Here is a 23,914-nt window from a genome sequence, read left to right on the forward strand (position 1 = left end):
ATATGTTTTAAGACAATTTTAAATATTATTCTGCAGAAACAACTTCCTATTGATCCAACTTTTTATGACTACTTGCCCAAATCTAAATAAATAGATACAAAACATTAATATGGGCTGGCAGAAACAAAAGCAGCTGGAAGTAGCCAATAACATACTGATTTTTATTATTATTCAAGACGCTGCCAAACAGTCAAACATAGTAACAATAAAGATACATTTTTTTAAATTGGATATAAATGATAACACTGAAAAAAAAATCATATTGTATTTTGTAGTTCAAATAACTTAAAACATCTATTTAAATTAAAATCAAATTAAATCAGGAAGCATTTTTTTTAGACATAATCGCATATCAATCAAATTAATAAATATGTACCAAAATTGTTCAGTTTTCAGAAATAATTCTAAATTAAATGAATTTTTTTGTAAAACAAATTATTCTGCCAATGAGATAAGTAAAATAATCTTATTTTAAACCTAAAACAATATTTTTATTTACCCTAATTGGCAGACTGAGCTTTTTTTAATGAAAAATTCACATTATTTTGACTAAATATCCTTCTAAAAAATGCTTATTGGTTTAAGAATTTTTAGATATTTGGACTAAAAATCACACAAAAACTATAAGAAAGAAAATCATTTTTGCAGTGTATTTACCAACTGTCAATTGTATAAATCAGAAGGGTTTTTTTTTATCGCCACGTTCATTAAAAATGCATTTTGCTGCTGTTCCGGGCACTGCTGCTTCAATCACGATATCAATGATTCTGCGATATATTGATAGATCACAAGAAAACCAGCCACAATATATCACAATTTTGGTAAATGAAGGGGGAAAATGCATCAAAAATTGTGATGAATTTCTTTTACAAACACGCATTTGTAGAATTGCAGCAATGTAAAACAAGTGCACATCTGTCAAACAAGCTTAAAAATGCTGATGTGCAGAGAGAAGTTTATGACTGAAGAGAGCACATCTCTATCACAGCAGCAGAATCTCAATTTAGTGAAATATGCATTTAAGAAAAAAACTGCCAAAATAGTATTTTATTGCTTTCTAATTTTCTGTAAACTTAAAACACTTATTACAACTTGAGCAACTATTTTATGTAAACATGGAACATTTCATGCTTAGCCCTGGTTTATTTTTAATAATAAAAAAAATGTATTCCCACTATTTTTTCAACTGATCAGAATGCTCTGAGAGGTGAGCACAGACTCCTCTGAGCACCTATGTTTTCACCAGTGGAGAACATTAGTTAGTTATTTACTCATCTATTTAAGTTTTTTAATTCCCCTAATATTTTTTTTGCCAAAATACCTTCTACAAGACTTTGACAAGGTATGTAAGAGTCAAATAAACGCAAGGCCCTTCTAATTAAAGGTTCATGCCATATTGATACCTTTATATATTTTGGCGGAGTTAAAAAGTTTGAGCACAAGTTGCACTGGTGGCCACGGGGCCCTAAGCAGCCGCTAAGTTCGCTTATGCCTTGGGCCGGCTCTGCAGCAGGGTTTCTGCGGGGTCCTAAAAAGTCTAAAAATGTAAAAATCGAAATTTTAGGCCTTAAAAACTCTTAAATTTGCTGTTCTAGGTTAAATATTTTTGCACAGGTCTTATTTTTCCAATGTCCACATAACGTGACAGCAACAGCAGTGGGAAAGGAGGAATGTTTTTATAAAAGTTTAGAAAAACTTGAGGGATAAGTTTGTTAAAACCAAAAAAAAGGCCATGGCAAAATTTTGGCAAAAAATTGTAGAGCAACCCATTTTCTGTAGTTATTAATACTTAACTTTAATTGGTAAAACTGTCAGAGATATGAACAAAAGTGAATGATGCATTTCATTTTAAAAATCTTGAATGGTTATAAAAATCTTTATAATCATTATTAAAAAAATCATGAGAAATAGTTTGTTTAAAAAATCTTGAACTATATTAATGATGTGATGTATAGTTCTGGAAACTTCCTACTTCTCAGTGTATCTGTCTGACTTGTCGTTTTCAGGAGCCTTGTCCATTTGGGGTGTGTGATTAGTCAGCAGAGCTGCGCGATGCGGTGCCAGGCGAAAGTATAAATCAGCCGTAAGATGTTTGTTTGTTTGTTTGTTTTCCGGTAGTTCAATGATGCATCCAACCTGTCTTCAGCACTGTTCAGTTTATTTTGCCACTAATTTTGTGATGTTTGTGTTTTCTCTTTATGTGTTTGCGTGTTTTTGATCTTGTGATTCAAGTCTTAAATTTAATATGTAATGGTCTTAAAAAGATCTAAATTTGAAATTATGATATGTGCAGAAAGCTTGTACAGCTGTCGCCGCCCCTCTATTTTCTATAAATGTTATTTTCCTTGTTTAATCAGGAGAAGATGTTATTCAATTAGTAATGCATCATTTAGGTGAAATTTTATTAATAACTGCAAAGTGTCTTAAAACAAAACCACAGTAAATCTTTATAGTTGTTTTAAAATCAATCAACATAAGGAAGAAGACTGTTTAGTTTATTGAAACAAATTAAATGGACAGAAGAGCCTGTAGAGTCATTCCTTGTCTGTGTTTGTTTGTCTATTCTATGTTTTTATTTATTTTTATTATTATATTATTGGTTTGATTAGTATTTGTGCTCTGTTCTGTAAATGTAGATGAAAATGGTCGAACTGTGCCTCGTTGTATTTTTGTTATACTGCAATAAATTAAAACACGTGACCAGAGTTCTGACGTGGAAACGTATGACGCGATGTTCAAGTTCAAAGATGAAAATAATAAAGAAAAACGGGGACATTATTTATTTATCTGGGTATATGGGCCCTCTATTATTATACCTAATATTTATTAAGAGCTGTTCTGTGTTTAATAACATTTGACAAAAAACTGTAGTGTACATACAGCTCCTGCTGCTCTAATTGACTTAAGGGTGAAATTGTGTACATTTAAATGACCCTCGTCATTCTGTCACCACGGCAACACTAGTTGGTTTACAAATCCACGCTACTGTCTATAGAGTGATCGATTCTGATCATCCCGCTGCACAACTCTGAGCAAATCTCCCCTTGGCTGAGTTACATCAGTTTGGAAAGTTGTTTTGGAGTTGTTGATGATGACGCTGCGACGCTCACAGAGGACCAGGACTCTCCCCGGACACCTCAGGGACTTCTTGCTGGAGCGTCACCTCAAGAACACGGCTGTCCTTCCTGCCCTTCGTCCCGCAGCCCCAGTCCCGCCAGTGGGTGAGTGTCTGCAGGAAGAGCCGCTGTCCATCCACGGCCGGAGTGTGGAGGAATACCAGGGCATCTACCGCAGTGTGATGGACTCCACAGTGAAGAAGCCTGCTGGCCGATACACCCTTCAGAAAGGATTGGAGGTAAAGCAGCGGCTGTGGGAGAAGCTGGGCCGGCCTGCGCTGCTGGAGACCGAACAGCCTGATGGACGTGTGCTCATCACGGAGATCAGGTCCGAGTCCAGCGTCCCCCCTCAGATCAAGGTGGACATTAGCAAGGAGCCACTGCCCAAGGAGCCCCGGAGGAAGAGGCCCAGGCACTGAGCCATCCTAGTGCCAGATGAAGGATCATGGGCACGTATGTACATACTGTATATATTGTATATAGTTATAGAATAAGTTTTCAATTAATCAAATTGAACTTTTCATTCAAGTTTATCACATTGCTGGATGTTTTGGTGATTGTCCGTGCTGCTCATATTCGGCTCTTGGGTTCTTTTGGATGTTGGCATGCGGTTAGTGAGGTTTTCTAGGCGGTTTCTTGCGTGTTGCTGGTCTCCTCTGAGTTGTTTTTGGCACATTAGTGGTTGTTGTTAGGGTTGTTAGTGTTGGCTGTTGGGTTAGGGTAGGTTAGGGTCCCTCACATGGTTTGCAGCTTGACGTGCTGTGAGGGCTTGTGTGCATCAGTGATGCTGAGAGCTACGCCACTGGTACTTCACAGCTACCGGTAGGGTCACCCATAGTGGACAGGTCTCAGCTGAGATGCCTGACCAAGACAAACCACCTGATTCTGGACAGCAGAAGATTGACCTGATGCTCCAGATAGAAGATGTCCCCTGTCACCACACCACACACACACACACGCACACACAACACACACACACACACCACACCACAACACACACACACACACACACACACACACACACACATACACACACATACACCACACACACACCACACACACACACTCACACCACACACACAAACACACACACACACACACACACACACACACACATACACACACACACACATACACACACATAAAAAACTAAAACTAAAAAATAGAATAAATCTTGCAGACGGTTAAAATTAAATGTTTATTGGCAAAATATTTATTAATGACCTTAATTTAGGAATATTTTTAATAATTTTGTTAAAGAAACTCTTATCCGTGTCTTGAAATAGGCGAGTTTCCTAAAACACATGAATGAAATGAATAGATTGTGTCATCAAACATGTAATACTTACGGCGCTGAAGACAAGTGAACAAGTGACCACTTAAAAAGTCATTATTGGTGTTCCTGAGTTAAATTCATGCAAATTATTGCAAAAATTCTATTTCAATGTTTAAAGTTGACTCAGAAATTACAACCGATAGAAGATTTCAGTTCATTATTGTGTTAAATGTGAAAAGAAGTAAGTAAACATTTACCAAAACTAGTCTACAATACAGAGAAATTGATACAGATTTAAATGGCACAAAAGTGTGTAAATGATGACGACATTATTTTGTGTGTGAACTCTCCCTTTATTTCAAAGAATAGAGTTTATTGCACTTTAAAATTTGCATTTTAATATGAAAAAGTGTGATTTTGATTAAAAATGAAAATAATCCTCAAAATAAGAATCTAAATCTTCCAGCAGGTGTAGTAATGTCTAACCAGTGAGAGGATTCGCTCAAACAACTGAATCATTCAACAAAGATGTAAAGCCAGCGCTGTCTGGGCTGTTTAAAACAGGGATTCGTTCAGAAAGTAGACACACTAAAGTTCTTTTGAGGCTATTAAGGTAGGGTTTAATGATGTATTCTCAAACCTCTTAGTAGCCATGAGCATAAGATCTGAGTTCAGAGTTTTCATTAAAGAATTGGTATTGACCCAGAGATTACTCATAGCCTACTGTATTACTACTACTATTAATGAGGAGCGAGGCCAGACATTTTGAAATGGGGTTGGGCTTTAGTGCCTACTCTTATACTCTTAAAAGTGAAAAATAACTAGTTTCTTATATTTATAATCTCTGATAGTTTAGTTATTGATTTAATGAGTGACATTTTTGAGCATCCAGTCCTCATTTTTAAGTAAATAAACTGCAAAAATGTGCAGAGAATCTGAAATCATTCACTTTGCCTTGAGGCCAATAGAAAACTGACATTGTTATTCAGCAATAAATATAAGCAATTTCATTCGATTCTGAAATCAAATTTGTTTTTTCTTTATTAAGCTAGAAACAATAGCAAAAAAAAAAAATTATTATTGGCAACCACTGCAGTAACAGTGATCCACACAGTGGCCATTAGCTAGCTTGAGTCGTTGTTTATTTAAAGTCGATTTATTATTTCAAAGTAGGAATTAAATGCATAATTAGAAACAAATCTTGGCTTGGCATTATAAACACTTTGCAGAATAAAAATGCTAAATCATTCTCTCCCAGTAGCTGGCGCACACAGATCAGTAATGATGACCAGTGAAGTGTCTAAACTTTTGATTAATAAAGGGGAGTAAAAGTAGACTGAATTAATCCCATAAATAAAAAAAAAATAAGTTTAGATGATTAATAACTGCAAATAAGCAGAGGCCTTTATAAGCCCATACTCTAAATAAAAAAGTAAATAACACAAACGTTCACATTTATTTCCTTAAATAGTAACTAAGTAACACGTTGAGCTACCTTTTTAAGTGACTTTAGATTGTAACGGATTACTTTTCCCCCAACAGGAAGGAGCTCCTCAGACAGGAAGTGGAGACCAGTACTTTAGGAAGCCCTGCTGCTGCTGCTGCTGAGTGTCTAGAGCACCTGCAGTCCAGATACTGGATCTCTGCTCACCTGCACTCGACTCAACTCTGATGCAGCACCAGGTGGGTCCTCATTCACCGTAACTCTGTGCTTTTGACAAATAAAAGGCTTTTGGTTGCCTTTAGATTAGGCCTGTTTCACACACTACATGGCATTCATTGTAGTATGTAGTCAAAGTTATTAGCCCTCTTGTAAATTTGTTTTCTTTTTCATATTTTTCCCAAACAGAAAAAAGGAATTTTTCACAGTATTTTCTATAATATATTTTATTCTGGGTAAAGTCTTATTCATTAAAAGTATGTAGTAAAATTTTATGTGCTGTCATCAGGGCAACGATCATAGAAATCAGTTATTAGAAAAGAGTTATTACAACTTTTATCTTTCGAAATGTGCTGAAAATACATATATAATATATAAAGTTGTGCACATATTAATTGTAACATAAACTCACTGGCCACTTTATTAGGTACACCCTACTAGTACCGGGTTGGACCCACTTTTGCCTTCAGAACTGCCTTAAGCCTTCGTGGCATCTATTCTACAAGGTACTGGAAATATTCTTCAGAGATTTTGGTCCATATTGACATGATAGCATCACGCAGTTGCTGCAGATTTGTCGATTGTTGATATGATGCTCAATTGGTACTAACGGGTCCAAAGTATGCCAAGAAATGATCCCCCACACTATTAAACCAACACCACCACCAGCCAGAACCGTTGATACAAGGCAGGACAGATCCATGCTTTCATGTTCTTGATGCCAAATTCTGACCCTACCATTCGAATGTCGCAGCAGAAATTGAGACTCAGACCAGGCAACATTTTTTTAATCTCCTTTTGTCCAATGTTGGTGAGCCTGTGCGAATTGTAGCCTCAATTTCCTGTTCTCAGCTGACAGGAGTGGCACCTGGTGTGGTCTTCTGCTGCTGTAGTCCATCCGCCTTAAGGTTGGACTTGTTGTGTGTTTAGAGATGCTCTTCTGCACACCTCGGCTGTAACGAGTGGTTATTTGAGTTACTGTTGCCTTTCTATCAACTGGAGCCAGTCTGGCCATTCTCCTCTGACCTCTGGCATCAACAAGGCATTTGCACCCACAGAACTGCCACTCACTGGATATTTTCTCTTCTTCAGACCATTCTCTCTAAACTCTAGAGATGGTTGTGCGTGAAAACCTCAGTAGATCAGCAGCTTCTGAAATACTCAGACCAGCTCGTCTGGCACAACAATCATGCCACGTATAGAGTCACTTAAATTACCTTTCCTTCCCATTCTGATGCTCGGTTTGAACTGCAGTAGATCGTCTTGACCATGTCTACATGCTTTGAAATGCTGCCATGTGATTGGCTGATTAGAAACAAGCAGTTGGACAGGTGTACCTAATAAAGTGGCCGGTGAGTGCACACTATATCTGCTACAACGTATGCCCACAGAACATTTTTTTCATCCATATTTGAAATTTAGTGTCATGAGAAAGTAATTTTAAACAAAAAGTGGACAATTTACTTGCGAACGGCTTGCATGCTGTCATTATTATACATCGACGTCAGTGTGAACACGAGTTTGTATCTATATCTCTTGCAGTTACAGGTTTCAGACATGAACTGTGTGAAAAAGGCTCAAAATAAAATGCAGATATCAGTTTAAAATGAATAACAACATGTTTGTCCCTTCAGGTTAAGAAAAATGAAAAACTCTGCCCCGAAGATCAGCAAGTTTCTCTAAGTTGACCAATGTCTTCATTCTGAAGGTAATGATCCCGCATCTTCCAGCATGGTAATGAGATCCAGAAGTAGATTCAGTTGTTTTGTCATTGCAGATTGTGGAGGAACCTTCTAGGAGAAGCTTGAGTTTGATCCAAAATGGCTGGCCATCCTGAATTGGACAGACAAACCTTCAGAAACCATCCCACAGTTGCTGGAACCCTCCGCTGGACAACAGACTACACAGCAGATACAAAACACATGACAATGATCACAGTTGCTCATTTTCTGAAAGCTTTCTGATACCACATATTCGTTTCTATTTCTAAATGTTTTAGCATCCTGTTCCTCTGCTTCTTTCAGGTGGGATTTCAGCCCTTCAGACAGACATCTACGTCCTGGTGAAGGGCAAAGTGAACAGACTTACAGGGAGGAGTTTTTTCAACTTCCTTGATGACTTGAAGTTTCGGAAGAACTGCATTTACGGGCATTAAAAATGTAAGACATAATAAATGATTTTATCCCCACTTTTGTTCAATGTAAAGTATCCTTCTTAAATAAACTGTTCATTTTAAAGTGTTCTTTGACAAAAAAAGAAGAAAAGGGGAAAATATACTCATTCCAAGCTGTTAAATATTGTAATATAATGTTAAAAAAGCTTTGTTATTTCTTCATTAAGTTAGCTTAATAGATGGGGTTTCCTTCAAAAATAATCAACTGATCCTGTTAAAATCAGAGATTTGACTCATTTTAGATTTTGTACATTTCTCTGGTAATTAGTAATTAGTTTTTTTTTTTTTTTTTTTGTCAATTACTGGTGACATTTCCTAAATATAGAAATGACGTTTAAACATTTCTCTCTCTTTTTTGACTAAAATAACTAGATAGTATCAAGTTTTCAGACATGCTCATTTTACTCGACACAGTACTAATGTTTTAGCTTTAGAGGAGTTTTCAGTCACAGCGAGTTTTTATGGCAGCTGCCATTTTCTGAAGAAATGCTCTAAACCACAATATTTTTACTTGAAATGTTGAAGAGATGTTATCAGTCCATGATAGAATAAAATGCATATGAACATTTTACTTAAACCCATACATTTCAGAGAAACTGAGTCATATGTCTCCTATTTCTTTTGCCACAACTGTGTTTAAATGGGATCGTTATTATAAATGACGTCCATTCATTATCAGCACCATTAAATGTAACATCAAACCAAAATATGAAATCAAACAAATGTAAAATTAAGAAGAAATTTAAAAATAAAACACCGGAAACTAATGTTTTGGGTTAAAGGAGTACAAAGAGTTGAGATTCCTTTATCAAATGACAAAAGTGTGCATGGATCACAGAAATTAAATGAAAAAGACAGAATCAATGAACTATGAATAGTTTTACTGCTCGTCTTCAAGTATGAGCGGGCGCCGCCATTGGAATCTGTTTGGCTGGAGACTTCCGATCTGGTTCACATCAATTTCTAGAGGTTAAAAACAGCTCGTTATGCTACTTGATGCTCTTATATTTTCTTGTTGTATTATTCTACTTTTCATGTAAAGTCATGAACACACTTTTTTGTAGAGCAGGTAGTAAAACTGCTCTAAGCTCAGCTCAGGTGAAAACACTGAACTGAAGAGGAACCAGAATGAAGGAGAGGACCAGAGAGAGACCCAGCGCTCCTGACAGAACCCAATCCCTCTGGTTCTAGCTGAACACACAACAGTCAACAAGATCACACACACACATACGCACACACACACACACACACACACCATCACTCCTCTAAACTCATTCAACTGACTGAAATCTTAGAGCGATCTCAGGTAGACAAAAGCCCAACCCAGTCCATCCCTGATTGTGGCTATTTTAAGGCAGTGCCGTGCCAATGTTTTTTAGGAATTATATATTAATTTAGTTCCTTAAAAAAGTAAATAATCATATAAACATAACCTTTGGGTCTCATCACCATACAGCAGGGCAGGGCCGGCCCAAGCCTTCAGGGGGCCCTAAGCAGGATTTTATTTGGGGCCCCCTTGGTGCAAACAATATGACAAATTATCGTCAATCCTTGATAATTCGCACACTGTAAATTTAAAACACACATTATCGATTTTATTCGCTGTAGCTGTGTTGCTTACATCATAAAATATATGTTTTAAGACAATTCTAAATATTATTCTGCAGAAACAACTTCCTATTGATCCAACTTTTTATGACTACTTGCCCAAATCTAAATAAATAGATACAAAACATTAATATGGGCTGGCAAAAACAAAAGCAGCTGGAAGTAGCCAATAACATACTGATTTTTATTATTATTCAAGACGCTACCAAACAGTCAAACATAGTGACAATAAAGATACATTTTTTAAAATTGGATATAAATGATAACACTGAAAAAAAAATCATATTGTATTTTGTAGTTCAAATAACTTAAAACATCTATTTAAATTAAAATCAAATTAAATCAGGAAGCATTTTTTTAGACATACTCGCATATCAATCAAATTAATAAATATGTACCAAAATTGTTCAGTTTTCAGAAATAATTCTAAATTAATGAATTTTTTTGTAAAACAAATTATTCTGCCAATGAGATAAGTAAAATAATCTTATTTTAAACCTAAAACAATATTTTTATTTACCCTAATTGGCAGACTGAGCTTTTTTTAATGAAAAATTCACATTATTTTGACTAAATATCCTCATAAAAAAATCATTTTTGCAGTGTATTTACCAACTGTCAATTGTATAAATCAGAAGGTTTTTTTTTTAATCGCCACCGTTCATTAAAAATGCATTTTGCTGCTGTTCCGGGCACTGCTGCTTCAATCACGATATCAATGATTCTGCGATATATTGATAGATCACAAGAAAACCAGCCACAATATATCACAATTTTGGTAAATGAAGGGGGAAAATGCATCAAAAATTATGATGAATTTCTTTTACAAACACGCATTTATAGAATTGCAGCAATGTAAAACAAGTGCACATCTGTCAAACAAGCTTAAAAATGCTGATGTGCTGAGAGGAGTTTATGACTGAAGAGAGCACATCTCTATCACAGCAGCAGAATCTCAATTTAGTGAAATATGCATTTAAGAAAAAAACTGCCAAAATAGTATTTTATTGCTTTCTAATTTTCTGTAAACTTAAAACACTTATTACAACTTGAGCAACTATTTTATGTAAACATGGAACATTTCATGCTTAGCCCTGGTTTTATTTTAATTAAAAAAAAAATGTATTCCCACTATTTTTTCAACTGATCAGAATGCTCTGAGAGGTGAGCACAGACTCCTCTGAGCACCTATGTTTTCCCCAGTGGAGAACATTAGTTAGTTATTTACTCATCTATTTAAGTTTTTTAATTCCCCTAATATTTTTTTTGCCAAAATACCTTCTACAAGACTTTGACAAGGTATGTAAGAGTCAAATAAACGCAAGGCCCTTCTAATTAAATGTTCATGCCATATTGATACCTTTATATATTTTGGCGGAGTTAAAAAGTTTGAGCACAAGTTGCACTGGTGGCCACGGGGCCCTAAGCAGCCGCTTAGTTCGCTTATGCCTTGGGCCGGCTCTGCCACTAGCCCTCCAGTGAGTAGAGCATGTTGGAAACCGTGAGTAAGATGGAATGGATTATTAAGGTTACATGAGTGTATTTTTCTTTTAAGGATAGTGGTGGCAGTCTGAAATTAACCTGATTATGTGCGGCCAATTTATGTGCGTAATGTAGAGCTTATTCCAAAGGTAAGTTTTGTGTGTTAGAGTAAACGTAAAGAAAAAAAGCGAAAAGAGTTTTAAGGAATGTTGTTGTTTTGCAGAGTCTGCTAGCTGCTTTGCTGTGATTTAAGTGACATCTGGCCCTATTCTTAACGGCATTCCTACGCGTGCGTGTGTGGACATCAGACGCAAGCGCTTCGGACTCCATATCCTCCTTGGCCAATTCATGTGCGCTGCCTCATTCATGTGCGCTGCCTCATTCATGCGCGCTGCCTCTGTATGATTCATACAGGTCCTCAAACCATCTACGAGTGTTGCCGTCGGAAACCATCTTAGTCTAGTGTGTTGGTTATTTGCTTTGAGTGATGTGATTTTGTACGAAGTGTTATTCCATTTTGTTTTTCTTTTTTTGTATGTGTTGCTTTGGTTGCTGTTGTCATTATTATTAGCTTATTATTATTATTTCTAGAAGTTGGTGTCGTTGTTATGATTGTAGTGATGATGTGACATTAACTTACTTGCTTAGTATTGCCCAATCGGAACCAAGGGTGGTGTGACTGTGATATTTTGAATTGTGTGGTTTGTGGTGTATATGATTTATTATATTTTGATTTTTGTTTGGGGTTCATGATTTCGTTTTCAATGTCTAGGGGTCCTACATAGTGGTTCCTATTTGGGTTTTATTATATGCTGGAGTGGGACACATTGAAAAACCACAAATAACAACTGATTACCAATTTCATTTTTGTTGATTGCGGGTGGGATTTATATTGGTATAGTCTTCCTGGTATTTGTATTGATATTGTTTGTTTTTTTATTGCTATGTATTTTCTTTTTTGTGGTTGTTTTTTCTAGAATAACCACCTAATTAGCTTTATTGATTCGGTTTATGCCATTTGTGGGTGGGCTTATGGTTGTATGGATTTTTGGGGTATTGTATTGATCTTGTCTTTATTATGATTTTTTGTGTCTATATTTCCCTTTTTTTTGGCTAAATGTATGGTGTTCTAGAGTGATACCAGCTACACATTGATCCATCTACCTGTCCATTTGTGGGGATGATGCTTTAAGCGCTTATGAATTCAGAGTTGGGAAGGTGTCCTTAACTGGTGTTTTTGTTACTAGGAACACTGTTTAATTAAGGAAACATTTTATTGTGATGTTGAGCTCAATGTTTTAAATAGTAAATGTAAGAAATAATATTGAGATTTGCTTGAACCGTGATTAGACTCTGCTTTTCACTGTCCATTAAGTTGGATACTTACCATTGGGGAGACCATCTTTGGGTTAGTCTTAGGGGTCGAGGGCCTACGCCTGAGCGCCCCTTTTACAATTGGCGTAGTTGGCAGGGTACTGTGACAAGCAGAGAATATCATATTGTGGGTTAGATTTTGGATTTTTTTTTCTTTTTCTCTCCTACCAGTTTTCGTTGCATATTGTTCGTGGTGTGGTATTGTTATTGTGTGTTGTATCTTATTTTCTTATCTCGTTGTTTTACAGCGAAGCAGCAGTTGGCAGTTGGTGAGTTCAGTTGTGTGATTGTAGGGGTTTGTGTTTTCTGTTCTTCTCTTCTTTTACTTAGTGGTAAACGCTAAGTATGGAGAAGGAATTGGAGGAGTTGCGACAGCAGGTGGAGTCACTGAGGGGAGAGAATGAGCGGTTGCATCAACAACAGTCGAGTCAAGCTGCAGCAGCCAGAGCTTCATCGACTGTGAGTAGCATTCCTGCCCCTAGTCTTATAGTTGAACGGATAGTCTACGTTCCTAGGGAACGGAAGTGTCGTGTTTTTAGTGGAAGGGGTGAAGACAGTGTATTTGAATGGGTGGAGGTGATCCAGGCTTAAAGGGTCGACATTTGCCTTCAGCTGAGCAGGTTTTGTTTGTGATTGATCATTTGGGGGCTCCTGCTAAGAATGAAATTAAGTATAGAGCCCAGAAGGATAGGGAAACCCCAGAGCAAATCTTTTTGATTTTACAAGAACTTTATGGATATCCACAGTCCTATATTGCTTTACAGCAAAGTTTTTTTGCTCGGAGACAGCTAGAGGGGGAATCCCTACAAGAGTATTCACATGCTCTGTTTGCCCTAATGGAGAAGGTAGTCCAACAGGCTCCAGGGGGTATACCTAATTCGGACTTCCTACTTTGAGACCAGTTTGTAGAACATGTGCTTGATAGTGGGTTGAGACGGGAACTTAAACGGCATGTTAGATTAAATCCTACGTCCACTCTTTTGGATATTCGAAAAGAAGCCATTAGGTGGGTGGAAGAGGGATTTCACTATGAGATGAGGAAGAGAAGTAATTCTGTCCCAGTTTCCTCTGCGCTTCAGTATAGGGTAGAGGGACAGATGGTTTCCTCTGAGTCACTTAATGTTAACACCTCAGAGTTAATGGAGAAAAAAAAATGATGAGAGCCCAGCAAGAACAACTTAATTTACTTACTCAAAGTTTACAGCAACTCCAGTCCCAACAGGGAGGCGGTTATGCTAGACGGCAAGGACCTATTATTTGTAGGCGTTTTAATCAGCCTGGGCATATTGCTCGGAATTGTAAGTCAGCGCAGCTTTACCCCAAAGACCAACAGGCCCGCGTATGTAGTAATGTACTTGACTACGTGATGGACAGGCGGAAAACTACAACCCTCTGCACTGACGAGCCGCAGTTCAGAAGGGGTAGGACCAGGCTCTGCAGTTCTTGCCCCCCTTAATGAATCGCCTTCTACCCTTTTGGGTAAGTGCCCTTCGGTTATGGTTAACATGGGTGGGGTTAATGTTCCATGATTATTGGACACTGGCTCTATTGTAACAATGATCACGGAGAGTTTCTTCCTAGCACATTTTGAGCCTTGGGGTAAGGAAAGGTTAAATAATTGTGGGTGGTTGCAGCTTCGTGCTGCTAATGGTTCAGTTTTTCTGTTTGTAGGATATCTTGAGTTGGATTTTGTTATATTGGGTAGAGTCATGCATAAGAAAGGGGTCTTGATCGTGAAGGACCCTGTTTAGGGCCTCACAACTTCAGGGCTGCCAGGCTTATTGGGAATGAATGTGATAGGAGAGTGCTTCCGAGAGCTGTTTAATCAACATGGGACAGAGTTGTTCGATCTCCTCATAGTTAAGGAAGCCCCAGCATGGCAGATGTCAATGCAGTACTGCCAAGCTGAGGGTTCGGGAAGGTCAGAATTTATCGGTGGACTGGTTCGTGTGAGGGGGAGGCGAGCTGTTCGTATTCCAGCCAATTCCTTACAGTTTTTGGTTACATGTACTGCAAATTGTGGGGCCTTGTCTATGGCCCTTTTTGAGCCTTTAGATGAGGGGAACCCACTTCCATCGCGTGTATTGGCCTCCATATCACTGGTTTCAGTGCAAGCGAGCATTGCAAAAATTCCTCTGGTCAATATTAGTGAGCATGATGTTCTGTTGCAACCACGAGTAGTGGTGGGAAGGTTGTGTCCAGCTCAGCCGGTTAATTGGCCAGGGGATATTATTGTTTCTTGTCCAGGTTTAGCTCCGGAATTGTGCGCCACAGTCTCGTCACAAGTTGGGGAAATTGATGAGGTGAGTAAGGCAATTAAGGGATTAGAATTAGAGCATCTTTCCCTAGAGGAAAAGAGTCAGGTAAGGGATCTGTTGACTAGGTTTAGATCTGTCTTTTCAAGTAACGAGTGTGATTTAGGTTATTCCACCCTCTGATTATGCTGCTGTTAAAGAGCATGTTCAACAACTGCTTGCAAGTCAAGTGGTTCGGGAAAGTAGTAGTCCATTTGCTTCCCCAATAGTGGTGGTCAAGAAAAAAGACAGTAAGATACGATTGTGTGTGGACTATCGGCAGTTAAATCAGAAAACAAGAAAGGATGCATTTCCCTTACCTCGCATAGAAGAGACTCTGGACGCCCTTTCTGGAGCACAGTGGTTCTCTACTTTAGACTTGGTAAGTGGATACAATCAAGTTCCAGTGGCAGAGCAGGATAAGAGCAAGACGGCCCTTTGCACACTCTTTGGGCTGTTTGAATTTAATCGGATGCCCTTCGGGCTGTGCAATGCCCCAAGCACGTTCCAAAGGTTGATGGAGCGGATGTTTGGGGATCAACGGTTCCAAACATTGTTGTTGTACCTGGACGTTATTATTATTTTTTCGTCCACCGTCTCCCAACACCTGGAACGGCTGGAGTTGGTGTTTGGCCGTCTGCAACAAGAGGGCTTTAAAGCAAAATTGGATAAATGCTGTTTTTTCTGTCAAGAAGTACATTACTTGGGGCATGTTGTTTCGAGGGAGGGTGTCTCTACTGACCCAGGTAAAATAAGCACAGTGGCAGAATGGAAGCGGCCGAACACTGTTGCAGATTTAATATCATTTCTAGGGTTTGCAAGCTACTATCGTCGATTTGTAGAGGGGTTTGCAAAGTTGGCTGCCCCTCTCCATCGCTTGGTAGCAGAATTGATTGGCACAAAGAAAAGAAGGGGGTCAGGTAGATCAATGGAGAGTTGCTGGACCCCAGAGTGTGAAGAGGGGTTCCAGAGTCTTAAAAATAAGTTGGTAACTGCCCCTGTCTTGGCATATGCTGATTTTTCTAAGCCATTCGTGCTTGATGTGAATGCTAGCCATTTAGGGTTAGGTGCAGTGCTTAGCCAGGAGCAGGGTGGTAAGTTGTGGCCAGTGGCCTATGCTAGTCGAGGGCTTAGGCCAACAGAAAGGAATATGGATAACTATAGCTCTATGAAGTTAGAACTTCTTGCCCTAAAATGGGCAATGGCAGAAAAGTTCAAGGATTATCTCTTGGGCCATAACTACACAGCTTATACTGACAATAATCCATTGAGCTATTTGAGTACCGCCAAGTTAGGTGCAACCGAACAACGTTGGGTGTCCCAGTTGGAGATTTTTGATTATGAGATAAAGTATTGCCCTGGCCGTGTAAATGGAAATGCTGATTCCTTGTCAAGACAGTACTCCTCTGGGAGGTCGAAACCATTGTCGGGTACACCACTACCTGAGAGGCTTCGCACAGCTGACAATTGTCAGAGGGAAAAAGGTGATTTGGTAGGAGCAGAGCAACATGCTATTACTGTCTTCCCACTTTATTCCAGAGCACAACTACAGCAAATGCAGGCAAGTGATCCAACAGTGGGGCCATTTCTCAGGTTCTTTTCTATGAAGAAGTATCCCTCAAAGGTGGAGCGACAGTTAATGTCAAAGTTTGAGTTGGAGCTTTTACGACAATGGGGAAGATTGGCTTTAAATGGAGGGTTGTTGTATCGGCAACTTAAGCTCCCTGACGGGGGGGAGGAGATAGATCAATTGGTACTACCAGAGGTTTTGTGGGATGAGGTATTTCAGCAGCTGCATGATGGGCATGGTCATCAGGGCAGAGATCGAACCTATGACTTGATTTGCGGGAGGTGTTGTTGGCCAAGTATGAGTGCATACGTGCAGGAACGCTGCCAGAATTGTTGGCAGTGTGCCATTTCAAAGTCTAGTAAGCCACCAGAACGTGCCCCCATGGGCCATTTGTTGGCATCCAAGCCCAATCAGATATTGGCGGTTGATTTCACGTTATTAGAACCATCTAGTGATGGGCGTGAGCATGTTTTAATTATGACGGATGTATTTTCTAAATACACTTTGGCCGTGCCAACAAGGGATCAGCGGGCGACCACGGTGGCTAGTGTTTTGGTCCAAGAATGGTTTTATAAACTGGGTGTGCCGGCTAGGATTCACTCTGACCAGGGGCGGAATTTTGAAAGTGCGGTGATTGCTCAATTATGTCAACTTTATGGAATCCAGAAGACGCACACGACCCCATATCATCCACAAGGGAATGGACAGTGTGAACGGTTCAATCGCACACTGCATGATCTGCTCCGTTCCCTTCCACCTGAACAGAAACGTTCTTGGACCTCGCACTTGGCACAGGTGGTGTTTACTTATAATACCACTTGCCACCATTCAACTGGGGAGTCTCCTCATTTTTTAATGTTTAGCCAGAACCCTCGGTTGCCGGTAGATTTTCTGTTTGCTGCGGTTGAAGAACCGGTTATGGGTAGTGTGGAAGATTGGGTGGCAAAGCATCAAGAAGGGTTAAGAGACACATATGGAAGAGTGAAAGCCCGACTGGACGCAGCAGCAGATTATAGGAAGACGCTGTACGATCAGACAGTGAAGGGTCAACCTTTGATGGAGAACCATATTGTGCAGCTGCGTGAAAGTGGAGTTCGGGGTCGAAATAAAATTCAAAACCACTGGTCGACCACATTGTATAAGATAGTGAGGGCTCCGCGGTATGGAGGGCAGGTGTACAGCATTTCTCCCTTAGAAGAGCCTTCCCGGATTAAACATGTACATAGGTCCCTATTAAAGTTGGCACCTACCACTGTACAACCGACTAACCACATTGATTTAGGGTTACTAGATCAGGATTCTGGGCAATGCGAGTGTGCTGACGATTCTGTAGCGGTTGTAATTAAAACTCTGGGACCTACTTCTTCGGAAGATGATTTGTTGCTAATAGGCCAAGATAAAACATCTAGTGAGGTTTCCTCCTTGGCCCCAGTACATAACGTACCAGTTGGGGAGCCCTCTGTTGAAGGGATGGGGAGTTAACGGAGATCAAATAGAGTGACTGCAGGGAAGCATTCTAACCGTTATCATTTGCCCAAAGCAGTGACTGGTAATGTATCGGCTAGTTTAATGGTACAGGCTGAGAATCCCTCGGAGCAAGAGAATGGTAGGACTTTTCGCCCTTGGTTATAGCTAAATCATTGGGACAATGATTGAAAAGCTGGGGGTAGATTGTGGTAGGTGGACCCCTTAGGTGCATGCGTTGCGTGCTAATCACGTCAAGGCTTTATATGAGCAGGTGCGCGCTTCGTCTCCGGTTGGCATTTTGTTGTTTGGACCTGTTGATGGGAGTCTCTCCACTAGCCCTCCAGTGAGTAGAGCATGTTGGAAACTGTGAGTAAGATGGAATGGATTATTAAGTTTACATGAGTGTATTTTTCTTTTAAGGATAGTGGTGGCAGTCTGAAATTAACCTGATTATGTGCGGCCGATTTATGTGCGTAATGTAGAGCTTATTCCAAAGGTAAGTTTTTGTGTTAGAGTAAACGTAAAGAAAAAAAAGGGAAAAGAGTTTTAAGGAATGTTGTTGTTTTGCAGAGTCTGCTAGCTGCTGCTTTGCTGTAATTTAAGTGGCATCTGTCCCTATTCTGAACGGCATTCCTACGCGTGCGTGTGTGGACATCAGACGCAAGCGCTTCGGACTCCATATCCTCCTTGGCCAATTCATGTGCGCTGCCTCATTCATGCGCGCTGCCTCTGTATGATTCATATAGGTCCTCAAAACATCTACGAGTGTTGCCGTCGGAAACCATCTTAGTCTAGTGTGATGGTTATTTGCTTTGAGTGATGTGATTTTGTACAAAGTGTTATTCCATTTTGTTTTTCTTTTTTGTATGTGTTGCTTTGGTTGCTGTTGTCATTATTATTAGTTTATTATTATTATTTCTAGAAGTTGGTGTCGTTGTTATGATTGTAGTGATGATGTGACATTAACTTACTTGCTTAGTATTGCCCAATCGGAACCAAGGGTGGTGTGACTATGATATTTTGTATTGTGTGGTTTGTGGTGTATATGATTTATTATATTTTGATTTTTGTTTGGGGTTCATGATTTCGTTTTCAACGTCTAGGGGTCCTATATAGTGGTTCCTATTTGGGTTTTATTATATGCTGGAGTGGGACACATTGAATAACCAAGAATAACAACTGATTACCAATTTCATTTTTGTCGATTGCGGGTGGGATTTATATTGGTATAGTCTTCCGGTTATTTGTATTGATATTGTTTGTTTTTTTATTGCTATGTATTTTCTTTTTTGTAGTTGTTTTTCTAGAATAACCACCTAATTAGCTTTATTGATTCGGTTTATGCCATTTGTGGGTGGGCTTATGGTTGTATGGATTTTTGGGGTATTGTATTGATCTTGTCTCTATTATGATTTTTTTGTGTCTATATTTCCCTTTTTTTGGCTAAATGTATGGTGTTCTAGAGTGATACCGGCTACACATTGGTCCATCTACCTTTCCATTTGTGGGGATGATGCTTTAAGCGCTTATGAATTCAGAGTTGGGAAGGTGTCCTTAACTGGTGTTTTTGTTACTAGGAACACTGTTTAATTAAGGAAACATTTTTATTGTGATGTTGAGCTTAATGTTTTAAATAGTAAATGTAAGAAATAAAATTGAGATTTGAACCGTGATTAGACTCTGCTTGTCACTGTCCATTAAGTTGGATACTTACCATTGGGGAGACCATCTTTGGGTTAGTCTTAGGGGTCGAGGGCCTACCCCTGAGCGCCCCTTTTACATAAGGACTGTCTGATAGGATAATTAGTCATTAGCTAAAGTTGGAACAGCTGTGAACAATCATTAGCACCCCTGCTGAAAAATCCAGCTTAAACCAGCCTAGGCTGGTTGGCTGGTTTTAGCTGGTCGACCAGGCTGGTTTTAGAGGGGTTTTGGCCACTTCCAGCCATTTCCAGCCTGGTCTTAGCAGGTCAGACTGGGAGATGACCAGCTAAAACCAGCTTGACCAGCCAAGCCAAGCTGGGAGTCCAGCCAAAACCAGCTATATCCAGCTTTAACCAGGCTGGTCAAGCTGGTTTTAGCTGGACTTGGCTGGTCATTTTCCAGTAGGTATTCAAAGTAGGTATTTTTCGCGAATCTGAAAATGAAGTTTCTCAACGTAATCTAGAAGGTTTTTCCTTATTCCTTAAGCGGAATTTTATTTTAGACAGCATGTTTGCCATACACAGTTTACATTTTAGAGACAAATTTACAGCAGGTACACTATAGCAATTTCCAAAGAGATAAACAAGAAAATAAATGTTTTTACATTTAATTTTTTTTTTTATTAACAGGAAAAGCATTTGTAGTCTCCTTCTGTTGCAGGATTATTAACGCAGGCCATGTGGAACCATCGCACACATTGGTCACAGAAAATCTAAAAATAGAGAGGCGGTATTAATAATACATCTGCCTCATAATAAAAAGGGAAGCAATGTTGTAAGCAAAATGTTCGTGTTATTCAATCATATGCTATGATTAAAAAATAAATAAATAAAACTTGCTTACAACGCATTTACCAAAAAAAAAAAAAGACAAATATTGTTACCCAGAGAACATTCTCAGATTCATCAAATGTCTCTGCCTCCCCACAAAAGTGACACAGGTCACTTAGATCATCTATGAGATAAAATGAACTGTTTAATTTTTCTTTTGTGAATTTTAAATTAGTACTGAAAATGCATAAACGCATTGAAAAATTTCAAGTTAAAAACAAATAAAAACATACCAGATTGGTCAAGAAGTGTTGATGCAATCTCTAAACGGAGTCGTTTTACTTCTTGTGGTGCACTGCAGAAGTCAATTTCCTTCTCTTTAAGGATGTATTCTGCAAACTGGACAAAAACAAAAATAAATAAACAATCCAAATTTTATTAATATTTCATATGGTCAATGACACATACCTTCAACGCAAACACACCGCATGATGTTCCATCTTTTTGATGTGGGTGAGGCAGTGTTTCACACACACCAATGTGAAACTGGAAGTTTCTTCATTATTGTGCTGCAAAAAGTTTTTTTTTTTTTTTCTGTCTGTCTGTCAGTCAACTTCCAATATCAGATTATGCCGAATTAAAATACCTTGCCGTTTCCAAACACTTCTTTTTCTTCACCTTAGTCTCTCCAAGGGAGTCAAGAAGAAGAGCTTTCCTTTGGGCTGGGTATATAGCCTAGATTTAACAAAAAATAAAAATAAAAAACTTGAGAATAGGGAAAGTTTCAAGAAGAGTCCGTTTTCAAATCAGAAGCATTTACCATCAAAAACCAGTGGTGACATTCATTCACAATACCCAACAACACATCATATTTTGCTGGGTCCACCTAAATATAAATGAACAAAATATTAGATTAATTACACAACTTGCTAAAAGCATGAAAGACCCATTTTGTTATTAAATTTTACACATGGTCAGAACTAAAAAAATATATATATATATTAATAAACACACACACACACACAAAAAACACACCTTGAATCGCTGAGGTTTTCCTTTCCACAGCTCAGTCATTGTAAATGTGTTAAAAGCAAAGGCTTTACGTTTAGATTTTTCATTGTGCTCCCTCACTTTCAATGTAAGATAAGCATTTATTACCTTGTCAAACAATAAAAAAATATAAAACATTAATAGAACATTACATAAAAGATTGACGTGACAAAATTTTTTTTATCTTTACCTCACTCTCCAACTCCATGCCAGGTCTGAGCCTTGAAATGTCAGAATAAATTAATTTATATGGTCCCACTTTGGACAGCAGTACATGGCTTTCATTGCCTTCCCAAGCACTTTTGAGGTCTATAAACAAATAAAAAGCAGCACTTTGAAAAATATAGTGTCACACCTGATAAAAATTTTTGCTTTTATTACAGCATTTGATTCTGTAGTATATCAGCACTTACAGCCATGTTTTGCATACTTGGTGTCAGCCTGTGCAAGCACTTCCACTGTAGTGGTGTGGGATGGAGGAGAGGAGAGACTGACAGTTAAGTTGAGTGGAGACAGGGAAGAGGAAGACTTGGGGGAGACACGGGGAGAAAGTTGTGGTGCATTTGGTGAGGATGGAGGTGATGGTTGGGGCTGCAGTTTTGTGATGGTGAGTACTGAAGGTGTAGGTGAAGGATGCTGTTCAGGTCCTTCATTTTGTTGTGCAGCAAGGATCCTGTGGGGTACATGAGGACCATCTACTTTAAATAACTTAAGGTGGTCTGTGCTTATTTTTGGGTAAATGTGACCTCTCTCATCCCTCAGATCAGCATTTTTTTCTTGGAGTTGGAGGATTTCAAAAGGTCCTAGCCAGCTCCACTCAAGCTTGCCACCTTTTCTCTGCTGGCACCTTATGTTTTTTCGTAGGACCTTTTGACCAACAGAGAACTGTGCTTGATTTTAAACTTTCTGTATGCGCTCCTGTTTTTTTTTTTTTTTTTTTTTACATTTTCCTTTACCATGTGGTCAATTTTCTCTTTTAGAGAAATGGCCCCTGACACGGTGTCCTCAGTTAATATATTTTCCACTGTTTTGTTGACCTTTTAGGAAATATAGCACTTAGAAATGATTTCACTTTGTCATTTAAACCAAATTAAAGACTGAACATATACCTCAAATGTCTCAGGCACCTCGGAAGGGTATCGGGCCTCAAAGCCGAACATCAGGAAAAATGGGGAGTACCTAGTTGTCAGCTGTGGCTTGGTTCTTAGACCAAACATCACTGCATCTAGGTACTCATCCTATTTTTCAGGTCGCTCCTCCACAAGTGTACACAAGGCTCTAGAGTAATAAAAAGGAGCAGGAAGGTATTAGTAAACAATTGCAAGGATGTACAATATTACATCAGTTTTGCATTCCCACAATGCCAACTTACTTCTGGATGGTCCCATTTAGTTTTTCCACAAGGCCGTTAGTTTGTGGATGGTATGGGGCACAGAGGCTTCGTTCCACACCGAGGAAGTCACAGAGGTCTTTGTTGATCTATTTGCAAAACGTATGTAAGGTTTGTATAATTCTGATTTGCACAAAACATTTATACTTATTTTCTGAATGTAATTTGATAAGTTGAAAACCTGGTTCACAAACTCTCTGCCTTGGTCGGTTAGGATCCTCTTTGATGCCCCAAACCTATAAAAAAAATTAATGATACAGCGTGCAACAACTGCAGCTGATTTGTTGGGTATGTTATACGCCTCTGACCATTTGGTGTAATAATTGACAAGGACACAAATGTATTCGTTGCCCTTGTCGGTTTTGGTCACTTTGCCCACCAGGTCCATACCCAACAGTTCTAGTGGCCTATCCACCTTAGGAAGGAAAAACAGCACAAATAAATGTGAATGCTGTGACACCTTGTATTTGAAAATGTGAACAAACTTACATACACATATTGGAATATACTTTGGCTCCTGTTTTATGGATGGCCTACTAAACTGGCATTGAGCACACTGCAAAACCTGAAAATCAGAAATAAGCAAATGTGAAACAATCCATTGAGATCTCATAAAAAGTTTGAAAGAAATTATTTCAATTTTACCCATTTATCAATATCCACCCCCATTCCATGCCAGTAAAATCGGGCTGAAATGGCAAGTTTTGTTTTCTCAGTTACACAGTGTGCTCAATGGGAGCTTGCATGAAAATCTTGAATAATTTCATTTGCTTCATTTTCCCCAACAACCACTTGTTTTTTTTAACTCCACGTCATTTTTTTAAAGGTGGTAAAGTTTTCCATGCATTCAAACAGCATTATTGTTATGTAAATCTTTTATGAATAAATATTGTTAAATCTTAACTCAAAAGTACTTTGCTTACCATCAATTTGGAAGTTGGAAGAAAGCCTGCGTATAATATATTTTTGCTCCTTCTTTA

General features: G+C 38.7%; 1 protein-coding gene across 2 annotated transcripts; it reads left to right on the forward strand.

The window, feature by feature from the left end:
• The first annotated feature begins 1,202 nt into the window (after positions 1 to 1,202).
• On the forward strand, positions 1,203 to 8,240 carry LOC147837847 (uncharacterized). Of its 2 annotated transcripts, none has more exons than XR_015526559.1 (4): positions 1,203 to 2,083; positions 5,935 to 6,075; positions 7,687 to 7,760; positions 7,830 to 8,240. XR_015526559.1 is itself a non-coding variant. In XM_087312400.1 (4 exons), exon 1 carries the CDS (start codon positions 3,089 to 3,091, stop codon positions 3,533 to 3,535), a length of 447 nt encoding a protein of 148 aa, XP_087168526.1. In that variant the 5' UTR covers positions 1,203 to 3,088; the 3' UTR covers positions 3,536 to 3,569; positions 5,935 to 6,075; positions 7,687 to 7,760; positions 7,830 to 8,240. The 2 variants fall into 2 exon arrangements, 1 of the variants encoding a protein (XP_087168526.1); XM_087312400.1 differs by having other exon boundaries at positions 1,203 to 3,569.
• Positions 8,241 to 23,914: the final 15,674 nt, after the last annotated feature.

Source organism: Danio rerio, chromosome 25 (genome assembly GCF_052040795.2).
Source record: "Danio rerio strain M-AB ecotype USA chromosome 25, GRCz13ab, whole genome shotgun sequence".
NCBI classification, from domain to species: domain Eukaryota; kingdom Metazoa; phylum Chordata; class Actinopteri; order Cypriniformes; family Danionidae; genus Danio; species Danio rerio.